The following is a 20,231-nucleotide window of genomic DNA, read 5'->3' as shown; positions in this document are numbered from 1 at the left end:
TGAGATATACCCTAATTCTTTTATAAAAAAACTTAAGGGTTAAAAAAGAAATCTGAGGAACAAATTATATATTTTCCCATAGGTTATTATATTCGATTAATGCACCTGTTTTAAAAAAACGCATTAGGCGCACTAATCGAGGGTAGCTCGAATATAGCAATGGTAGCAAGAACCAATAAAATTTCTTCTCACAATTGATTTTACTTACAAAACTGATGTTATAGAGACTTTAAATCTACATTATTTACTTTTTAAATTTTTTAATTCTGACAATTACAAGCAAAGTTATAACAATTTAAAGTTTTTGCATATTTAATGAACATTTAAATGATAAATAATATAATATGATAAGATAACTCAATGTAGGAAGTTTTTGAGTATGAAAATTACAGAATATGTTCTTTAGTATATAAACTTTATAAAAACAACAAAAAATTTTTTTCTTATTTTTATCTCAAAACTATGATTTTTTTGTGGGTATCCTAACCTTAACTGCATACAATATGAGAAGATTAAAACATAGAGCTGATATAGTTGACTCTCATTATAATAAGCTTATAGGCATCACAGGAATGTTTCTTATAATGGATGATTTGCTAATAGCAAATTTCCTTTAGCATTGTGTCCCAAATGTGGACACATTTGGGACTTTTTGTTAGTTTGTTATAGTAAACAAGTTTATCATTGCATTTGCTGTAGTGAGTGTCAGCTATATTATATATTCAATTGCCCATGGAATAACTCATATATATTTTATTTCTTAAAGGAATCCTAGCTGTCCATATTTTCCTGAAGACTCTCACTTACCTGTGGTGGAAACTTCATTAATGGAATCACTGGACCCATGCTTCGAAAGTCGCTGTCATTCACGTGCTACAGAAAGGTTCTTATTTTTTGCTTTACATTTTTGTTTGTAATAAAGCTAATGTTCTAATAAGTATATTTAATGACAAGTTTTAGATTTTAACTTATAAGAAGTGCAGTGAAAAATATTAAAAAAAAAAAAATACAGTGGTACCCTTGTGATAAAAGTTTGATTGAGAAAGTAACTGGTTTGATAGCATTTTTTTTTTTTTTTAATTGAAAGCTTATGGCTTGTTCAGCATATATCTATATTTGTATGCCTTACTGGATCTTGACAAATGAGATAACCAGCAGTTTCCTTTGATTGCCAAATCTTAATTTTACTTCCCTGCTCATTCTTTGGAGCACCTTAAGAGGATAACTTCTCTTGAGAAACAGAAGTTTTTCATTTAATTCTGTTTGTCATTAAGTTCTGTTGATTATATAGTTTTATATTATAGCCCTTTTTATGTGAGAGAGATTTCTTTACACACAGTGAGTTGTATTGTTGGAAGTGGAATATATGAAATTTTAGTGCCTGTTTCTCCTTGTTATTGTGAGATTTAAGAATTTGTTTTTTATTGAGGTCTTGGACTGTTGTGCGGCAGATGTCCCTTGACATCACCTGATGCTCCAGTTTATCTCACAGATATTCAGTAGGGTTGAGATCAGGGCTCTGTGGAGGCCAGTCAAGTGTGGGGACATTCATGTTTGCAAACTACACAGTTACAGCAGAAGCCTTATGACATGGTGCATTGTCTTACTGAAAGAGACAATGGCCAGTTCCATAGAAACTCCACAAAGTAGGAAGCATTGCATTATCCAGAATGTTCAGATATATCTCAGAGTTCAGTGTTCATGGCATCACCAACAGAGGTCCGAGGCCAAACCAGGAAAAACAGGACCATACCATCACCCCGCCACCTCCAAATTTCATAGTTGAGGTTACAGACTCAAGTAAGAGACAGTCACTGGGCATCTGCTACGTCCATACCAGTCCATTTGCTCAGTACAGAGCATGGCATGATTCGTCACTTCATAACTGCTTTCCAAGTTTCCACATCCCACCGAACATGCCCTTTGCACCACTGAAAACGATGTTGCATGTTGACTCGATTAACGTGGAGCTTGCACACTGTGGTTCTACCATGTTGTGAGCCTATGTTCTGAATGTTTTTGTGCAAATTCGTGTTGCAGTCAATACAGAACTTTGCATTCATAACTCTGTAGTTATGTTCATTGAGTGTGTTTGGTTGTCCATTGCAGGTAGCACTTACAGTTGACTCCTACACTTCTTTCCCAGTCTGATATCAATCATTGGATAGCCTATTATTTCAACAAATTGCCAAATAGATTGGCCTGCAACATGGCATCCTATCACAATGCCTCTTTCAAACTTTGTCAGTTCTCTTCTTGCAGCCATTTCACTTGGACACAGAGCACTGACTTGGGAGCATCATATTCTTCCAATTTAAACTGGTTACAAACATGTGACTTGTTACATGGCGCAATGCACCTTATCCATGGAGGTGTCTGTTGACTTCTTTCCAATCAGTGTATAGAAATGTTTTGAGAAAATATGGAGAAAAATTAATAATAATGGTTAAGTACTTGCTAGAGATCTATACATGAACTTGTCATTACTGAATTGTATTTCAACATAAAAATATGCACAAATTCATGTTGAGAGAAGATACAAGAAATAAATAAGGTCTCATTAACCAGCATGATGATAGGAATGTCTTCATGCTAATTCAGGACATGAGTTTACAGAAAATTTGAAATATGCAGTGATCACTATTTGGTTTTGATCAGAATAAAATTTGCTTCCTAATGAAAAGAAAAAGATATATAAAAGTTTAAAAAAGAATGAAATTTGAGCAGTTTTCTTAGGTGAATAGTTGCCTCAAAATATACAAATATTATTTCAGAAGAAATGAAAGAATTTGAAAACAATAAACCAACCATGGATGGCAGACTCCAAAGAAAACATTGATTGTTTCATCCAGAAAGGCATGATGAGTGTTGTCTGCAAGAATAGAAAAATCAAAACTTCTTAGCAAGTAAGGACAGCATATGCTATGAGAGAAAAATGTTAGAAAGCAAAGCAATGTTTAATAGCAATTATACACACAAAATGGGTCTTTTATGGAGTCTTTTCTCAGAATTTTTACATTAAGTTCTAGATATCAGGGTGAGTTACATAGCATCTGACCCCCCCCTCCCTTTTCAGTTTTAATAATCATCAGGTTAGGAGGCTCACTATTTGGATAATCAGTTTTCATATTTTCAATGTTTGATAAGGATTCAATGTTCAAATAATCAGTAAAACTAGAAATAAACAGACATCAGAACTATATATGGCTGTCATGAAGACAGTCAATTACCTGTCTTATTGGGTTTTGTTAGAATAGGGTTTCAGTAAAGACGATATGTTCTGTATTTCTTAAAAGTGATAAGAATGTTTTTTTCGGGGGGGGGGGGGTCAAGTTGTGTGCGTGCATTCAGTTTCATATATCATTGTATAAATCATTAGAATTTGTTGCATACTTAATAATATTTTCATATTTCCTTGTCAGGGGTGTTAATGTTTTCTTCTAATTATGCCATTATAAAATTATTTTTGTGAAGTATAAAAGTGAGTCTCTGAGATTGGTTTTAGACATTAGATTTTATAATAATAGTGGTGAAGTTTAAAAGTTGATTGCAGCATTGTTTTCCTTTTCAGGATAGAATTTATCTAGGATAAAACTGATTGTTGTAAAAAGTTTTACTTCTTAGTTACAAAGTATATTATATATGACAAGAAATTATATTTTTGTTTTAGCCCTATACCCAGGTGTAAACAAACGAACTTTGTCATGAAGTATTTTCATGATTAATCTACTTCAGTATATAGAGGCTGTTGACTTCTCATCAGTTGCCTCATTACCTCATAATGAAAAACATTATGGGAAGTCACTTCCCATACCAGTTTTGACCTTTATTGAGTTCCCACCAGCTGTAGATACCGAGTCAATGCAGAAGTCATTTTCTATATACAAGTAGTAAAATGGTGTATCACCATATTATTAAATACTCTGGATCAGAGTTATTTGTAGAAAGTTTTTACTCTACAAAGTATAATACACTTAACAAGAAATTATATTCCTATTTTAATCCTTTACCCAAACATAAACAAAAAATTTTGTGCATGAAGTATCTGCATGACTAGGCTCCTTGTTTATAGAGGCTTTCAACTCCCCATAGTTGCCTCAGTATCTCGTAATGCAAAAACATTATGGGAAGGATCACTACTCGGACTAGTTTCAACCTTTATTGAGGTCTCAGCAGTGGGAGCAGACCCTGTCTACAACTTTCTCTGATCCAGAATATTTAATAATATTTTGATATGTGATTTTACTATTTGTATATAGAAAGTATGAATTCTGGATTGATTTAATTTATGGTATCTTGCTGAGTTGGACTCCCACTGATATCAGATCTCAGTAAAGGTTGAAATCATCTGGATAGTGAGGTCTCATCAGTGGGAGCCAGGTCCTCTCTACAACTATCTCTCATCCAGAGTATTTAATAATATAGTGACACACCATTTTTTACTACATGTGTATAGAAAATGTTTGACTTCTGCATTGATTTAACCTCAGTATCTTCCTGGGTCGAGCTGCCACTGATTTGAGACCTCAGCAAAGGTTAAAACTGGTTTTGGCATTGACCCTTCCCATAATGTTTTTGCATTATGGGATACTGAGACAATTTATGTGAAGTCAGCAGCCTCAATATAGGAATATGCATTGAGACTAGTTGTGAACATACTTCACTTGCAAACTTTGTTTGCTTACATTTGGTTAAAGGATATAAACAAGAATATAATTTCATGTTAGGTATAATATAGAACTAATTGTAGGAGGTAAGAAGGCTATTTAATCTTTCAGCACCACTGATGAGAATACCATTATAGAAAGTTTTTTCACTTGGTTAACAGTGCAAAGTTTGCACTGCTAACTTGTATATAGAGGCTGATGACTTTTACTAAGGTTTTATTGACAATATATGCATTAGTGACCTGATTGGCTGAGTGGATAGTGCTTCCTATTCTCCAGCCAATAAGTTATGGGTTAAAATCTCCCTGCATGCATGAATATTTTTGAATGTCTTTAGATTATAGTTGAATTTATTTATTTATAAAAAAAAAAAGGCTTCTAATGTTTAGAAAAACAATTTAGAAAGCAAACATAATATCAGACAGGTTGTCTGATATTACATGTCAGACAACCTGTCTGACAATGTCTTCCCTTAAAACAAATCCCCTGTTAATCAGAGATGATTCCCTTTCCCCTCCCATCTCTTCCTTCCTCATAACCTAAAGATACACCAAAGGCTTGAGTCACCACTACTAAGATAGGCTGTCAGCTTTCTCATCCTTTGTTTTTAAAATATTATATGTCATCTGGACAGGCTGCTCCAACAAAACATCTTTGCTTACTTGAAGTTCACTACTGCATAACTTTTTATATTATACTTTTAAAAACTGCTTAAATTTTTGGTATAATGTCAGTTTTTATGATTTTTAGTGAATGCTTTGGTGTATTGGCCTGTGAGTGGTGCCAGTTAGATTCTGAAGGTTTGATACCATTGAAGAAAAAATTTTGTACTGATCAAAGAAAGTGTTTTGGAGGTGTTTTAGGTGCCAGAACTCCTTATGCAGATGAAATTATAGGTAAGTATATTCCATGTTCAATTATTTGAATGTAGACATGAGGCATTTCATTGCAGTAACTGAAAATTACTTACTTTTAAAGGTGGTTCCACTGTGCATTGGTTGCCTTGTAGCCTCCCCTTCTCCACTTCAAATAATCATTCCAGGAACCTTCTTGCAACCATCCAGCTCGCATTACCTCTACAACTTCTCCTCTCCAAGTAAGTTTAGGCCAACCTTTCTTCCATCTTCCTGGTGATGACCAATTCATCATTCTCTTGAGCCATCTCTCCAGTGGTTTCTGTTGAATGTGTCCATACCACTGTAAAGATCAACGTTCTAAGTGGCCCACCACATTTTCTTTCAAATTCAATCTCTTCATCATGATCCCATTTTGAACTCTTTGATGGCAAAATATACACATACCATTATAAGCCAACCATCTCTAGACCTCTTATACGACTCTTCTATTGTGCATTTAATGTTCATCCTTCTCCCCATATATCAGAACACTCTCTCTCTATTATCATTTTGAGTATCATCTTCTTGGTTTCCTATTAAATGTCTTGACTCCATAGCTAACCATTGAGTTGCTTAATAGCATTACAGACTTGGTTGACACAATCACCTACATCTTTCTCACTTGTTCCTGATATATGAATAATAGATCCAAAGTATCTAAAACAGCTTAACAGCTGCTCTCTACCTTCTATGTATTCTCTTCATCAAGCTGCTGATTGATTCACTTGCAGTCATCTTTCTCATCGATCTCCCCAGTTTGTTCATGAGAATTAAATCACAGGCCTTTTCAATGTTTATAAAAATCTAATGTTTCCTGCCCTTTGGCAATCCTTTTTTTTGTGATCTATCTTATAATGAAAATATTATCTGTACGAGATTTTTTTGGCAGTAAAGCCTTCTTGTTCATCTGATATACAAAAGGCAGTACTCTTCTCTAACCTTGCATTATAATTTTACTTAACAACCTGCTCGTGGAGGCCATCACACTAATGCTTCTGTAATTTTGAAGGGTCATTCTTATTATCCTTATTACTATCAACTCCTGTACCTTCAAATCACCATCAGTGTATTCTTTCCTATTCACTGTCTTAAATGATTTTAAGGACCTTAAAACGATTCACCCAAACTGCCATAGATATTAACTTCACTGGATGTGATCTACAGTTTGATGTTTTCATGCGCCTAATGGTATTCCATGCCTGAGCCAACCTGTTATATCCTAATGAGTGATTAATCTAAAAACAAACTCCATTCCACCATTCTTCCTTACATTTTCATACAGTTTTTTTCACTTTCCTCTTATTAACTTGATACTTCTGCTGATCCTCCTATCTTCCAAAACTAAGCCAAAATTTATGTGCATCCTTCTCAGTGCTGGTCTCAACAGCTTATCATTCATTCCACCTTATTATGATTCAGATTCCTTTCAAAACCAAGTGCTTCCTTAGCTGCCTCATGAACAAACCTCTTTAAGATAATTATAAATTTTGTTTAGCACTCCAGTCCTCACATGCATTCAGTCTTTGATTGATACTACTTTTATTGACCCTCCTGTAATGCTCTTGTCTTGAAGAAGGTTGATCATATATTGTGGTTCATCTGGTTTTATGTTACCATTCTGCTCATTTCTCCTTTTACTCCTTCTTAGTGGTCTGTGGCACAGACCACTACCTAATAACACGTAGTGGTCTGTGCCACATTCTTCACCTCTCAATACTCACTTGTCCCTTACAATGTGTCTCTGTCACTTTGTAATCACATGTTCAGTAATAGCTCATAAAGACCTCTTTTATGCTTCACCCAAGTAAATCTTTAGGTATCTTTATGCAGGAAGTATGTATTCATCAACTATACCTGTGTTTTGCACAATGTGATCAGTCTTTTACCATTGTCATTTTCTACAGCTTCACCAAATGGTCCAACTGTTCAATCTCCAATCCTTTGATCGGTTTTACTGTTTAAGTCCCTAATGACAAAAAACTCTTGGTTCTCTCTACATGTCTCCAATTCACTCAACCTGCTCAAAATATTCCTCTTTCGGCTGTATTGGTGCAGCCTCTGTTGGGGCATATATTCCACTTCTTAAATATTGAATATTACTTTTAATAACCTCTCATTAACTTCTTCCCAGCTTTTAATAGAGGTTTTCCATTTCTTTTTTATCCACAAAGAGACTCTAGCACTCACTATGCTCATCTTATCCATGCCACTCCAGATGTGTATGTAACAGTCTGAACCTCGCATTTGGTGCCTTTCTTTTTTGTTTCTGTCAAAAGTTTTTGTTAGTAACCTCCTTTGGAACACGGAACAAACTCTGTATGTTCCATGTTCCAAATCTCAAAGTCCATATTCATAGCCAATTTCATTTCCTAAATTTCTGTCCGGTTCCATTTTATATAAATTTTTAATACAGCCTAGGAACCAATCATACTATATATGTTCAGATTTAAAAATCACCCACATCAAAGAGTAGGTATTGCCTCTAGAGGCATACCTACTCTGCCTCGAGGCAAGCCATTCTACTTGTGCACTGCTCTGTAAGAGAAAAATCTAGCTATCACCCCTTTCTTGACTGTATTCATTGTCTACTTCCATGGATACCCTCTCAGTCCCTCAATAAAATGAAAGATTCCACCTACCGGTGTTGGCCTTTTCAGAAGTTAATAGATCTCTTTTATATCACCATTCTTTCTTCTGTTTGTTAGTGTCTGCAGTCCACAAATTCTCTCCTCATGATCTATATTCCACAGTCCTGGCATCATCTTTAACATTCTCCTTTCCATCTTCTCCACTGTATTTGCATCACCTCAAAAACCAAGAGATCTGGGAGATCTAATATTGCTCACAATACTCTAGATAAGATTATATCAGAGTAAAGAGGCAAAAATTATCTCCTTATTCTAACATGTCAATATTTGTTTCAGCATTGCAATTATCCTCTGAGTTGAAACCTGGACCTGAATGTCACCTTTCTGTCTATTAAATGTTTTTCGAGATCCCTAACCTGGTCAGTTTCTTCTTGTATAACTTTCCGATATAATATATGCCATTGGATATCTTATCTTATCTTAGTATATAAAAGTATGTACTTTTATATACTAACCTTGAACTGACAGTTATTTTCACGTACCTACAATTCACCTATTCAAGTCATTCTTTAAGCACTGCATATCAGTCACGTTCCTGATTACCTTGACTATCTTTGCATCATAGCAAATAATTATGTTTCATGTCAAATCCTTCACGATGTCATTCATGTGAATATTGAATAACAATGAACCAAGGACCGATTTCTGGGATATACTACTGATCGCCTTAAATCAGGGGGTCTTCAACGCATGGCCTGCAGGCCAACTGTGGCCCCGTTGAGCTCTTTGTCATGGCCCGCCGGCCATTTTGAAAAAATAACTACTTAAGATTAAAACGCAATTAAATAAATAATTTCAATGAAGCCATGGGCCACTAAGCTATACTGCGGTATTTAGAATTGTAAGATGCTTTCCAGATTAACAAGGAACACTGTGCATTTGATACTTTACATAAAATCCTATAAAAATAAATATTAAATAACATGTTTCTTCAGCCATCTACCAGTGCCAAGCGGTACTTAAGTACTAGTACTAACGTTGCAGGTAGATGGCTGAAACAGTAGTTCGTTCGAGTGCACTGTCTAGTGCCTTCCAGATACAACACGAAGGTTCTCAATAGTTCATTATTTTCATATAAATACAAGAGGATCTCATCCTCGGTCAGTCGGTCTTGAACAGTGTGATATTCGTGTATAAGCTCACAGGTTCGTTGTGTCAGCCATAGCCTATTTGCCAGACTTTTTTTTCATTTGTGTGAGACATATTCAGTGGATAATAACCTTTACACACCCATTTTGGATCATTTTTTGGGTTCACCTTCCATCACTATGGCGTCTACGAGTAAAAAGCGTAAATCAAGTGATTCTTGTTCGGTTTTTAATGAAAAGTGGACCAATTTGTACTTTTTTGTGATAATCGATGATAAGCTGGTGTGTTTAATTTGTCGTGAGTCAGTGTCAGTATCAAAAGAATACAATATAAAACGATGCTATGAGACAAAGCAAGCATCCAATTTTGATCATCTTCAAGGGCAGCTTCGTGTGGACAAAGTGAACCATCTCCAAATTGATTTAAAATGCCAGCAGGGTACGTTTAAAAGGGCAGAGGGAAGAGAGCGAAGCATGCATCAAAGTGAGTTACGTAATAACTGAAAAAACTTGCTAAAAAATCAAAAGCCTTCTTGGACAGCGAGTTTGTGAAAGAGTGTCTTATCACTGCTGCAGTGATAAGACACTCTTTGGTGCGCAAATAATAAGGAAGTGTTTAAAAAAACCAAGTTTGTCTGGGGTAACTGTAGCACAACCTGTTGAAGAATTTGCCATTGACATTGAAGGAACTTTAAAAAACAGTCGTCCGAATTTACGTCAGATTCACTTGCTTTAAATGAGAGCACAGATGCGAAGGATACAGCACAACTGGCTATCTTTGTCCGTGGCATTGATCAACAATTCAATGTGAGAGAGGAACTGCTAGCACTCGTACCTATGAAGGGAATGACGAAAAGCACTGATATTCTTGAAGCCGACAAGAAAATGCTCCAGCGTTTCGACCTCAGCTTAACCAACCTTGAGGATGTGGTAACTGATGGTGCCCCCCCCCCCATGGTGGGAAAGAACAAAGGGTTTGTTGCACTGCTACAGAAAGAACCGGAACTAAAAGGAAAGAATCGTCCATTACCACTGTTTAATCCACCAGGAGAATTTGTGCGCGAAAACTATTGGATTTGAGAATATCATGAAAGTTATAGTGACTGTCGTCAACATTATTAGGGCAAGAGGATTGAATCATCGTCAATTCCAAGAGTTTTTGACCCAAGAGTGCGAAGCGGATCGCCGCGATGTGTTTTATTATAGTGATGTGCTTTGGTTGAGCAGAGGGAAGGTTCTTAAAAAGAGTTTGACTTAAGGAGCGAAATACAGCAGTTCATGCAAACCAAGGGGGAATCCAACTGCAGAATTTAACGATCCGAAGTGGATGACAGACTTTGCCTTTGTGACCGACATCTTGTTGCATATGAATCACCTAAATATGTGGCTACAATCCAAAGATTAACTGGTGTACACTCTGTTTGATCACATCAAAGCTTTTGCAGCCAAGCTCAAACTTTGGGAGGCAATACTCGCAAAAAAAACTTAACTCACTTTCAGCTTCTCGCTGAGTCCAACTGTTCGTCTCTTGATGAATATGCTATTCAAAATTAGACATGTTACAAAATGAGTTCGAAGAGAGATTTAGTGATTTTCATAACCAACAGTCTTCTTTAGATTTATTTGCAATGCTGCTGAAATGGCAGGCTCAGTACAAATTGAACTCCAGAACAGCTCTTCTTTGAGAGAAAAATTATTCAGTGTGCCCTTGCTTACATTTTACGAAGACTACATTTCTGAGGATGCATTCCCTAATCTTCGCCGGCATGCTTTGAAGATGCGTGCTTTGTTAGGAAGCACATACTTATGTGAGCGGTTCTTCTCCAGAATGAAGCATGAGAAGTCCAAGACAAGAACTCAGATTACAGGCCAACATCTCGAGAATACTCTGCTTCATTTCCAACATTTATACCAACATCGACAAGCTGGTCAAGGAAAAACATTGTCAAGTTGCCCATTGACATTGTAAAAAATGAATGTTTTCTTCATTAAATTATCTTTTTTCAAGTATTGATTGTATTTACTTATCATGAACCAGACTCCTGATTACGCTCTTTAAGCTGAGTTCGTTTATTTTTATAGGATTTTACGTAAAGTATCATATGCACACCTTTCCTTGTGAATCTGGAAAGCATCTTACAATTCTAAATACCGCATTATACCTTATTGGCCTGCTGGCCTCATTGAAATTTTTAATGTGGCCCGCACTGTCTGAAAGGTTGAAGACCCCTGCCTTATCTTGGAGACTTTCATCCTCCATAAGCCATTTTTTGTTATGTCAGTCAGACTTCCTTTCATCCAAGCTAATAATTTTTAATGTTGTACTATCATTTAATATTGCAATGGTACAACATGATATTATAACACGTTATTAGGCAATATTCAGGCAATGACAATTAAGGAAAAGGAGTAGCCATAGTTCAACACTAAATATGAGGCTAATCTACTTGAATGGCAGGCAATTTCAATTAGAGCGATGTGGGCAATATCAGAATAGGGAACTGGACAATGAGACTTATTTGTGCCTATGGTCCCACAGAAGGTTCTGCTAAGGTAGAGTTGGGGGAATATTTTGAGGCTTTAGAAAAAGCAACTGACACAAGGAAAAATGAAAAGTTGGTCCTTGTTGGAGATCTCAATAGCAGAGTAGGAAATGATTGTCAGACATACAAAAATATTTTTGGAAAACTTGGAGAAAAGAGCAAAGCTAATAATAATAATGGCAAATACTTGTTGGACATAGACTGGTTATTACTAACACCATGTTCCAACATAAAAATGTGCACAAATTCACATGGAGAGACGAGGCAAGGAATAAGAAAAGTCTCATTGACTATGTTATTGTTGATAGAGATGTTTTTCTCTCTGATGCAGGACACTAGAGTGTACAGAGGATTTGAAATTGGAAGTGATCACCATTTAGTCTTTAACAGGATAAAATTGAATTTTATACTGAAAAGAAGAACATATAAAAATGCATTAAAGCGAATAAAAGTTGAGCAGCTCTCAGATGTGAACTGTAGACTCAAATATACAAACATTATTCAAGAAAAATTGAAATTGTTTGAGAACAGGAATCAATCCTTGTAGATTTAATGGCAATCTCTGAAGAAAACATTGATTGATTCAGCCAGAGAGGCATGTGGCGAGGTTGTCTGCAAAGATAGAAAAATCAGAACTCCTTGATGGACAAAGGAAGTTAAAGAAGCAGTGAAGCAAAAGAAGAAAGCATATAAAAAGTTTCTGACAAATAAGTCAGCTTGTGCTCTTAGAGAATACAGAGACAAATGTAAGAAAGCTGAACACTGTGTAAAACTAACTAAACAAAAGTCATGGAAAGACTTTGGTAAGAACATAGAAAATAAATATCAAAAAGGTGGCAAGATATTCTGGAGGTTGTTGAAGAAGCTCAGATATGGAGGAAAGAGTGTTTTAAAAGGAATTAGAGATGATAAAAGTGACATGAAAACGGGAGAAAAAGATATCCTTGAAGTATGGAGTAATTTCTTTGAAAAATTGCTAAATGAAACTAGCAGTGATGACAACACAGTGATGAAAAACACTGACCAGGCATGCAATCAGGAATGCATATTCATACTTGAAGTAGAAAAATCCATCAGTAGTCTGAAATGTAGCTTGTGTAGCTCAGTGGATGTGGCATTTGCATACCATGGCGCTTGACTGCACGAAGGAAGACTTCTTCGTTTCGAATCTAGTCACCAACAAGCAGAAATTTTTCTAAGCCTTTTTTCGACTGGTTCCTGAGTTAGTTGATCTCTGGCACGGGCAAGCATGTTTTTTTCTCCAGGAAACTCATATTTTTCGTCCCGTAAACTCAAGAAAATCGACCGTATAACCCACATTGTTTCAGACATTAAATACGAGTGTTAGAGACCATGAGATGGCAGCATGTTGAACCGTCTCTCTTCACTGCATACCGCTTAATTAGTGATAGCCTTGGGCCAGCTATCTCTGATTGGGTACCAGTGGAGATTGAACTGCCGCAGTCTTCAAAAGTTAGATAGTGCTAAACGGCCTTGCCTACTCCCTATATACGGGAATAAAAAGCCGTTAGCTGATTGATTTTTTTGATTTATATAGTCAGAAATATGGAAAGGTAGCTGGAGTAAATGATATTCGACCAGAAATGCTCAAGTATGGAGGTATAAAAGTCTTACAGTGGCTGCAGTGCATAGTTCAGAGGGACGAATTTCAGATGATTGGAGTAGAGCTCTCATAGTACTCATTTACAAAAAAAAAAAAAAAAAAAAAAAAAAAGTGAAATAAAACTAAATGTGAGAATTACAGAGGTATTTCTCTACTAGTGTTCCTGGTAAGATTTATGCCAGTATACTTGAGAAACGGTTGAGAAGGATTGTGGCGGAGAAGCTTGATGAAGAACAAGCTGGATTCAGGCCAAATAGAGGCTGTCAGGATCAGATTTACACTTTATGACAAATAGTTGAGAAATCATGGGAATATAACAAAGATCTTTATTGAAGTTATATAGAGTTGTAAAATGCATATGACAAGATGCCAAGAGAGAAGCTGTTCAAAACTCTACAGTTGTATGGCATCAGTGGGGCATTACATCAGACAATACTTTGTCTTTATTTGAGTTGTAAGTCAACAGTTAGAATTGAAGGAAGTACATGAAGATGGTTTATTATTAAATCTGGTGTGAGACAAGGATGTACATTATCCCCTCTGTTATTCATTATCTATATGGATCACATTATGAAGGAAAGTGGTATTGAACATGATATCAAAATTGGAGATGTTAATGTCAGCTCTTTGCTTTATGCGGACGATGTTATACTTCTAAATTAATCTGCTAAAAATCTGCAGGATTCCCTGACTAAATTGAATAACTGTTGTAACAGATATGGTATGAAGGTCAGCAACAAAAAGTCAAAGACAATGAAAATAAGTAAATCGTTGAAAATGTCAACTGCATTGAAAATGGAGTGCCTGTAGAACAAGTAAAAGATTTCTGCTACTTAGGTATGATTTTTAGTGAAGATTGTAAATTAAATATGGAATTTGACAACAGGATCAACAAAGCTGGTGTGGTAGGAAGTCAACTGAATAAATTCATATGGAATAAGAGAGAAATTATTCAAAACACTAAATTAGCAGTATACAAGACAGTGTTCAAACCAATTTTAACTTGTAGATCTGAGAGCTGGGTTAGAAGTAAAACACTTGACCAAAGACTAGAGACTGCAGATATGAGAGTCCTGAGAAGATTAGGGGTGTGAACAGATGGCATCAATGCAATATCATATTAAAAAACGAGGATATTAGGAAAGAACTTGACATTGTTAGCAACCAGAAATGTGTTAGCAGAGCTAATCTCAGGTAGTATGGTCACTTAAACAGAATGGGAGAGTAAAGATTAGCAAAACAAGTGTTCTCTGCCAGGTTGACAGGAAAAAGACCCAGTGGAAGGCCAAGATATAGGTGGATTGATACGGTAAAAAGTGCTTTAGAAGATAGAATTATAAGACCTGAGAATGTTGAAGTGTTGACAGGTAATAGATTGATTTGGAGGAAAATTGTAGATAGGAAGTTAGTAATGATTTAAATTTTCATGTAGTACTATCATATCCTGTATACCCTTGAGGGTAAATGTCAGGAATTTGATGATGATAATTTGTAATCCAATCCTATATCCTGCAATTTATGTAATTTTCTGTATTGCTGTTACCTTCTCTAATATCTTGTCAATAGCTTTCTTTTTTAAGTAGCTTCTCTAATTTGGAAGTGTATTAGCAATTGTGGTATGCCGGAGTGTCTAATTCTCTGCCATTTTTTTGATCTCATAATAGCTCTTGTTACCCATCCATTTCTTTACATCATCAACCCAAGAAATTCCTGGTCTAAACAGGAGCTCTTCTTCCCTCTAATTTTCTCTCCAGTATTTTCAGAGATGTTTTCCATGCTGATCCTCTAAATATTTCTAAATACAACCCATGGACATGGGTGTCATTACAACTTTCAAAGCCTATATTCTTAAAAAGACATTCTCAGAGGCAGTAGAAACAACAATGGAAGAAAATGCGATTATGCGCCAAGAATTTTGGAAAAATTTTGACATTAAACACTCAACTGTGAAAATATTCATGGCTCTTTGGAGCTAGAAGACAAGTGTCTTCTAGCTGCATGAGACTGGAAAACCCTTTTGCCAGAATGCACTAATGACTTAGGAAGTTTTCAAAATCCTGTGAACAACATGTTTGAAGAAATCATTGCAGTTTGTGAATCCCTTTGTTTTGATGGTGTTGATGTAGAAGATGTTAAAGAATTATTGAATTCAATTCAAAAGATTTCAGTAACAACGATCTTCTTGAAACGGAACACCAACTCGCATTTGAAGACAACGAACTAAAGGAATGTGAAGATGAGGTTCCAAAGGTCATAACAATCAAAGAACTGGATGGAATATTTTGCAGTTTAGAATCGCTTAAGCAGTAAGTAATGGATATGTAACCCATTGTAATCGAAGAATACTTGTTTGCCAAGGTCTAGAGAGAGTCATTTTGCTTGTTATCTTAGAATTTATTATTATTGTTGTTGCATAACACCTCCAGGGAGTCCAAGGACTCATCGAGGGAGGGCACCTACTCCACACTCTCCGTCTCCACCATTCAATCCACCAACTACAACTACATTCATCATCTACACCCACGCCATCTCCTGCCGAACACCACCACTAGTATTTCACAGACAATCACAAACATCCTTTGCCATGGCCGGATTCGAACCTGCAGCCTTTTGGCTAGATGGCAGATATGCTAACCACTCAGCCAACTATTTATGCTGATAAGAAAAAAAAAACAAAAACTGTTCAAAAGACTCTTGATAACGTTTTATATTTGATAAAAAAAATTGCATTAACTAATGTAGGTACAAGTATTTATTAAATGTTTACTTTGCATTCATTTTTTATCTTTCCTAAAAGAGTACCACATAAAACAAATTATTAATACAGTAATCGATCATGGATGAATTGTAATTTTTACCATTGATTATTATATTCGATTAATGCAATTTTGATATATATATGCAGTAACATCGAGGGATTAATTAATCACGTTAATCAAAGGATACCTGTACTGTCTTTATTTGAGTTGTAAGTCAGCAGTTAGTATTGAAGGAAGTTGTTTTGATATAAAATCTGGTGTCAGACAAGGATGTACATTATCCCCCCTGCTATTCATTTCTATATGGATCACATTATGAAGGAAAGCGCTGTCAAAATATTAAAATTGGAGATTTTAATATTTTGATAGCTTCCTTATATCAAAAATGTTTCAGATAAGCTAGCCAAATTAATGAACAAACACAACATAAAAGTAGCCTTCCTTCCTATGGAAAAAAACTCAAGATTCCTACATCCACCAAAACCACCTCATCATCCTCTTAAAAAACCAGGAGTCTACAAAATCCATTGCTCTTGTGGGATTTGCTATGTAGGACAGACATGAAGATCTGGAGAAATACGCATAGCTGAACACCAAAAAGACGTACAATACAAAAGAGAACAAAAAAAACGGGTCTTGCTTTCCATACCACTTCCACTGGACACTATGTACTCTGGCAAAAAACGACGATGTCATACATAGAAAACAATAGTTATATAAGAAAATTTAAAGAAGCTGCTAATATGTTAAAAAACCCAACCCAATGCAATAAAAATCAAAGTTTAATTCTCCAAGTGTGGTCAGCTCTAAAAAAAAAATCTACCTCAATCTGAGCTCGGACTGTATGAATGAGAACAAGAACACGTGACATCGTCCAGTATTGTTCGACATCAATAATGTTTTATATCTGCAGTCTGTTATTTGAGTTTATGAATATCCAGACGGTTATGATTTGTATTTATTAATTCTCTTGTTTAAACTTTAAGTTATACTATTTACCCCCTGAAGATGTAAATCCTACGATTTACGAAACTTGTTGGGAACTATTATTTCAGTATTTTGTATAACTGAATAATAAAAAAAATGTGGTGTAATCACCGAAATATATCTTTTGAAAATTGGAGATGTTAATCTCAGCTTTTTGCTTTATGCAGATGATGTTATACTTTTAAATAAATCCAGTACAAGTCTGCAAGATTCTGTGACTAAAATGATTAACTGTTGTAATAAATTTGGTATGAAATTAGCAATAACAAGACAATCATCATCATCATCATCAAATTTTCCTGCCATGTACCCTCAAGGGGTGTACAGGCCAATAATAGCAATAACAAGACAAAGACAATGAAAATAGGCAGAAACATTGAAAATATCAACTGCATCGTGGATGAGAACCTATGGAACAAGTAAAATTTCAGCTACTTACTCAAAATTTTTAGTGAAGATTGTAAATTAAATATGACAACAGAATCAACAAAGCCAGTATGATAGGAAGTCAACTGAATAAATTTATATGGAATAAGAGAGAAATTAGTCAAAACACTAAATTAGCAGTATACAAGACAGTGTTCAAACCAGTTTTAACTTGTGGATCTGATAGCTAGGTTAGAAATAAAACACTTGACCAAAGACTAGTGACCACATACAGTCTTGAGAAAGATTAGCTGTGTGAACAAATGGCATCAGTGGCAATATCATATTAAAAATGAAAATATTACGAAAGAATTTGACATTGTTAGCATCCAGGAATGTGTTAGCAGAGCTAATCTCAGGTGGTATAGTCACTTAAACAGAATGGGAGAGGATGGGTTAATTCCAACCATGCAAGAAAACAAATGTTTTCCTGCGTAGTTGGCAGGAAAAAGACCAAGATATAGGTGGATTGATATGGTAAAAATTGCCTTAGAAGACAGAAACATAAGATCTGATAATGTTGAAGTCTTGACAGGTAACAGATTAATTTAGAGGAAAATTGTTGATAGGAAGTTAGTAATGATGTCATTTCTTCATGTAGTACTATCATAATATCCTGTACACCCCTTGAGGGTACATGTCAGCAATATGATGATGAAAAAATATACATGACGTCTGCATTCTCTCCACATCTTTCTCACACTCATGAGACCTCAATAAAAATTGAAACCGGTCTTATAGAACCCTTCTCACAATGCAGGAATGTACACATTTGATAAGTGTGCTTTGCAATAATGGACTGATTGATGTGAGGTCAACATTCTTTATATACAAGTAAACTAGTTATGAAGATATTTCATGTGCACACTTCCTTTGCATACACTTTGGTAAAGAATTAAAACAAGAATAGTTTATCAGTTATAATGTCCTTTATAAGCCAGTGATTTTTTTTCCTTTAATTAAACTGTCCCAAAATGGGACACTAGTCTTTTTATCTTGTCTCCATTGCAGCTTTGAAGTGTTTTCACCATTAGTTGATTGTTTTCCTGCATATTGTGACAAGTTATTTGAGCTCTGAATGTGCCAGTTTGAAATCTAGTGAAATATAAGTAACTTACTATCTTATTTTGCCTTGTTCAGTTGTATTTAATGTCACTAAACTTTAGATGAAAAGTTTGCAATTCTGGAGTTTGATGCTATTAAGCAAATGCCATTTTGCTCTGAGTTGGAAAGAGCAATGACCAAAACTAGCAAAATGCATTATTCTAAACAAAAATTAGTGTTTCGTTTAATTAATCCTTTAATTAAAATTACTTGTATACTTTCATTTTCATTCTTTATTGTAATTTAGCATGAGTAATGCAACTGTACTGTTTGCCAAATCCACTATTCCATGAAAATTGCTCATAATAATGAATCCTAACATAAAATAATGACAAACTTTATATTACAGAATTCCTGGTGTTCCGAGTGAAGAAATCTTCTCAATAGTCTTATATCTAAAGAATATGAATGCTTTATCGCAAGTGCCCTTTTAATTTTAACTATAATGTCTCTGCAATCAAGGGTATTAACAAATTACACTCTCGGTACAAGCAATGGCAGAATCTGGCTGTCACATCAGTCCCTGAGTTAGAGGTATTTCAAGAAAGATCACCCACATATTGAAAAAAATTAACTATTCTTTTCATCTGCTTCCATTAAACAAGATTCTGCTATGTTTATATTGCTATAAACTCTTCAAGAGTTTATAGGAATCCTTTTAATTGAATTTAAATTATGGGCAGACTGGCCATTCTTCACTAAACAATCTTGCAAGGCTCTCCTACATCATCCAAATAATGTAATTGTCATCACATTGTTATATATGTATGTGTCTGAACCAATTTCATATTACTTTTTATCTTCCTTGCCATTAAATGTCTGATATGTGCCATCAAGCAGTGTACTGGATACCATGACTGTACAACATGAAAAGTTTGCATTATAACCAGATTCCTTCAAATTTTCTTCTAAGTTAGTTATATCTGTCAGAACTCCAAGATTGCCATTTCTTATATTTCATCATCATCATCAAATTCCTGATATATATCCTTAAGGGAGTGTACAGGATATGGTAGTACTACATGAAAAATTTACATCATTACTAACTTCCTAGCTGCAATTTTCCTCCAAATCAGTCTGTTACCTGTTAAGACTCCAACATTATCAGATCTTATATTTCTATCTTCTAAGTTTTCTAAAAACTTCTAACTGTATTGAACACCTTCTTTGCTAATTTTGCCTCTTCCATTCTGTTTAGTAGCTCTGCTCATGCATTCCTGAATTCTAATACTGCTAAGTTTCTTCCTTTTATCATGAACTCATATATGAAAGATAGAAGAATCTATGGTACATCAGTGCTGCGTGTGGAATATATAGGTGATGTTTGGGAAAAATCAGTATTTTTCGTGAAGTGTTAGAACTTGTAGTTGTTGGAATAGGTCTTGAGAAAGGCTCTTCCAGAAGACGGGGATAGATGGAATTAAAAAAGAGGAGAAGTGGGTTTGATGTGTTTGCAGTTGCTACTACTGTTTTTGTTTTTACAGGCCCA

General features: G+C 35.2%; 1 protein-coding gene across 1 annotated transcript in view; it reads left to right on the top strand.

The window, feature by feature from the left end:
- The window catches only part of LOC150108527 (VWFA and cache domain-containing protein 1-like), a 420,515-nt gene that overhangs the window by 381,445 nt on the left and 18,839 nt on the right, over positions 1–20,231 (top strand). Inside the window, exons 25-26 of the mRNA XM_090415949.1 lie at positions 767–883; positions 5,418–5,563. Coding sequence (XP_090272075.1) covers positions 767–883; positions 5,418–5,563 — 263 coding nt within the window. The remainder of the gene's footprint in view (positions 1–766; positions 884–5,417; positions 5,564–20,231) is intronic.

Source organism: Typopeltis vanoorti, chromosome 3, assembly GCF_054136105.1.
Source record: "Typopeltis vanoorti isolate ZY-2024b chromosome 3, IOZ_Tvanoo_1.0, whole genome shotgun sequence".
NCBI lineage: Eukaryota > Metazoa > Arthropoda > Arachnida > Uropygi > Thelyphonidae > Typopeltis > Typopeltis vanoorti.
This window is presented reverse-complemented; position numbering and strand designations above follow the sequence as displayed.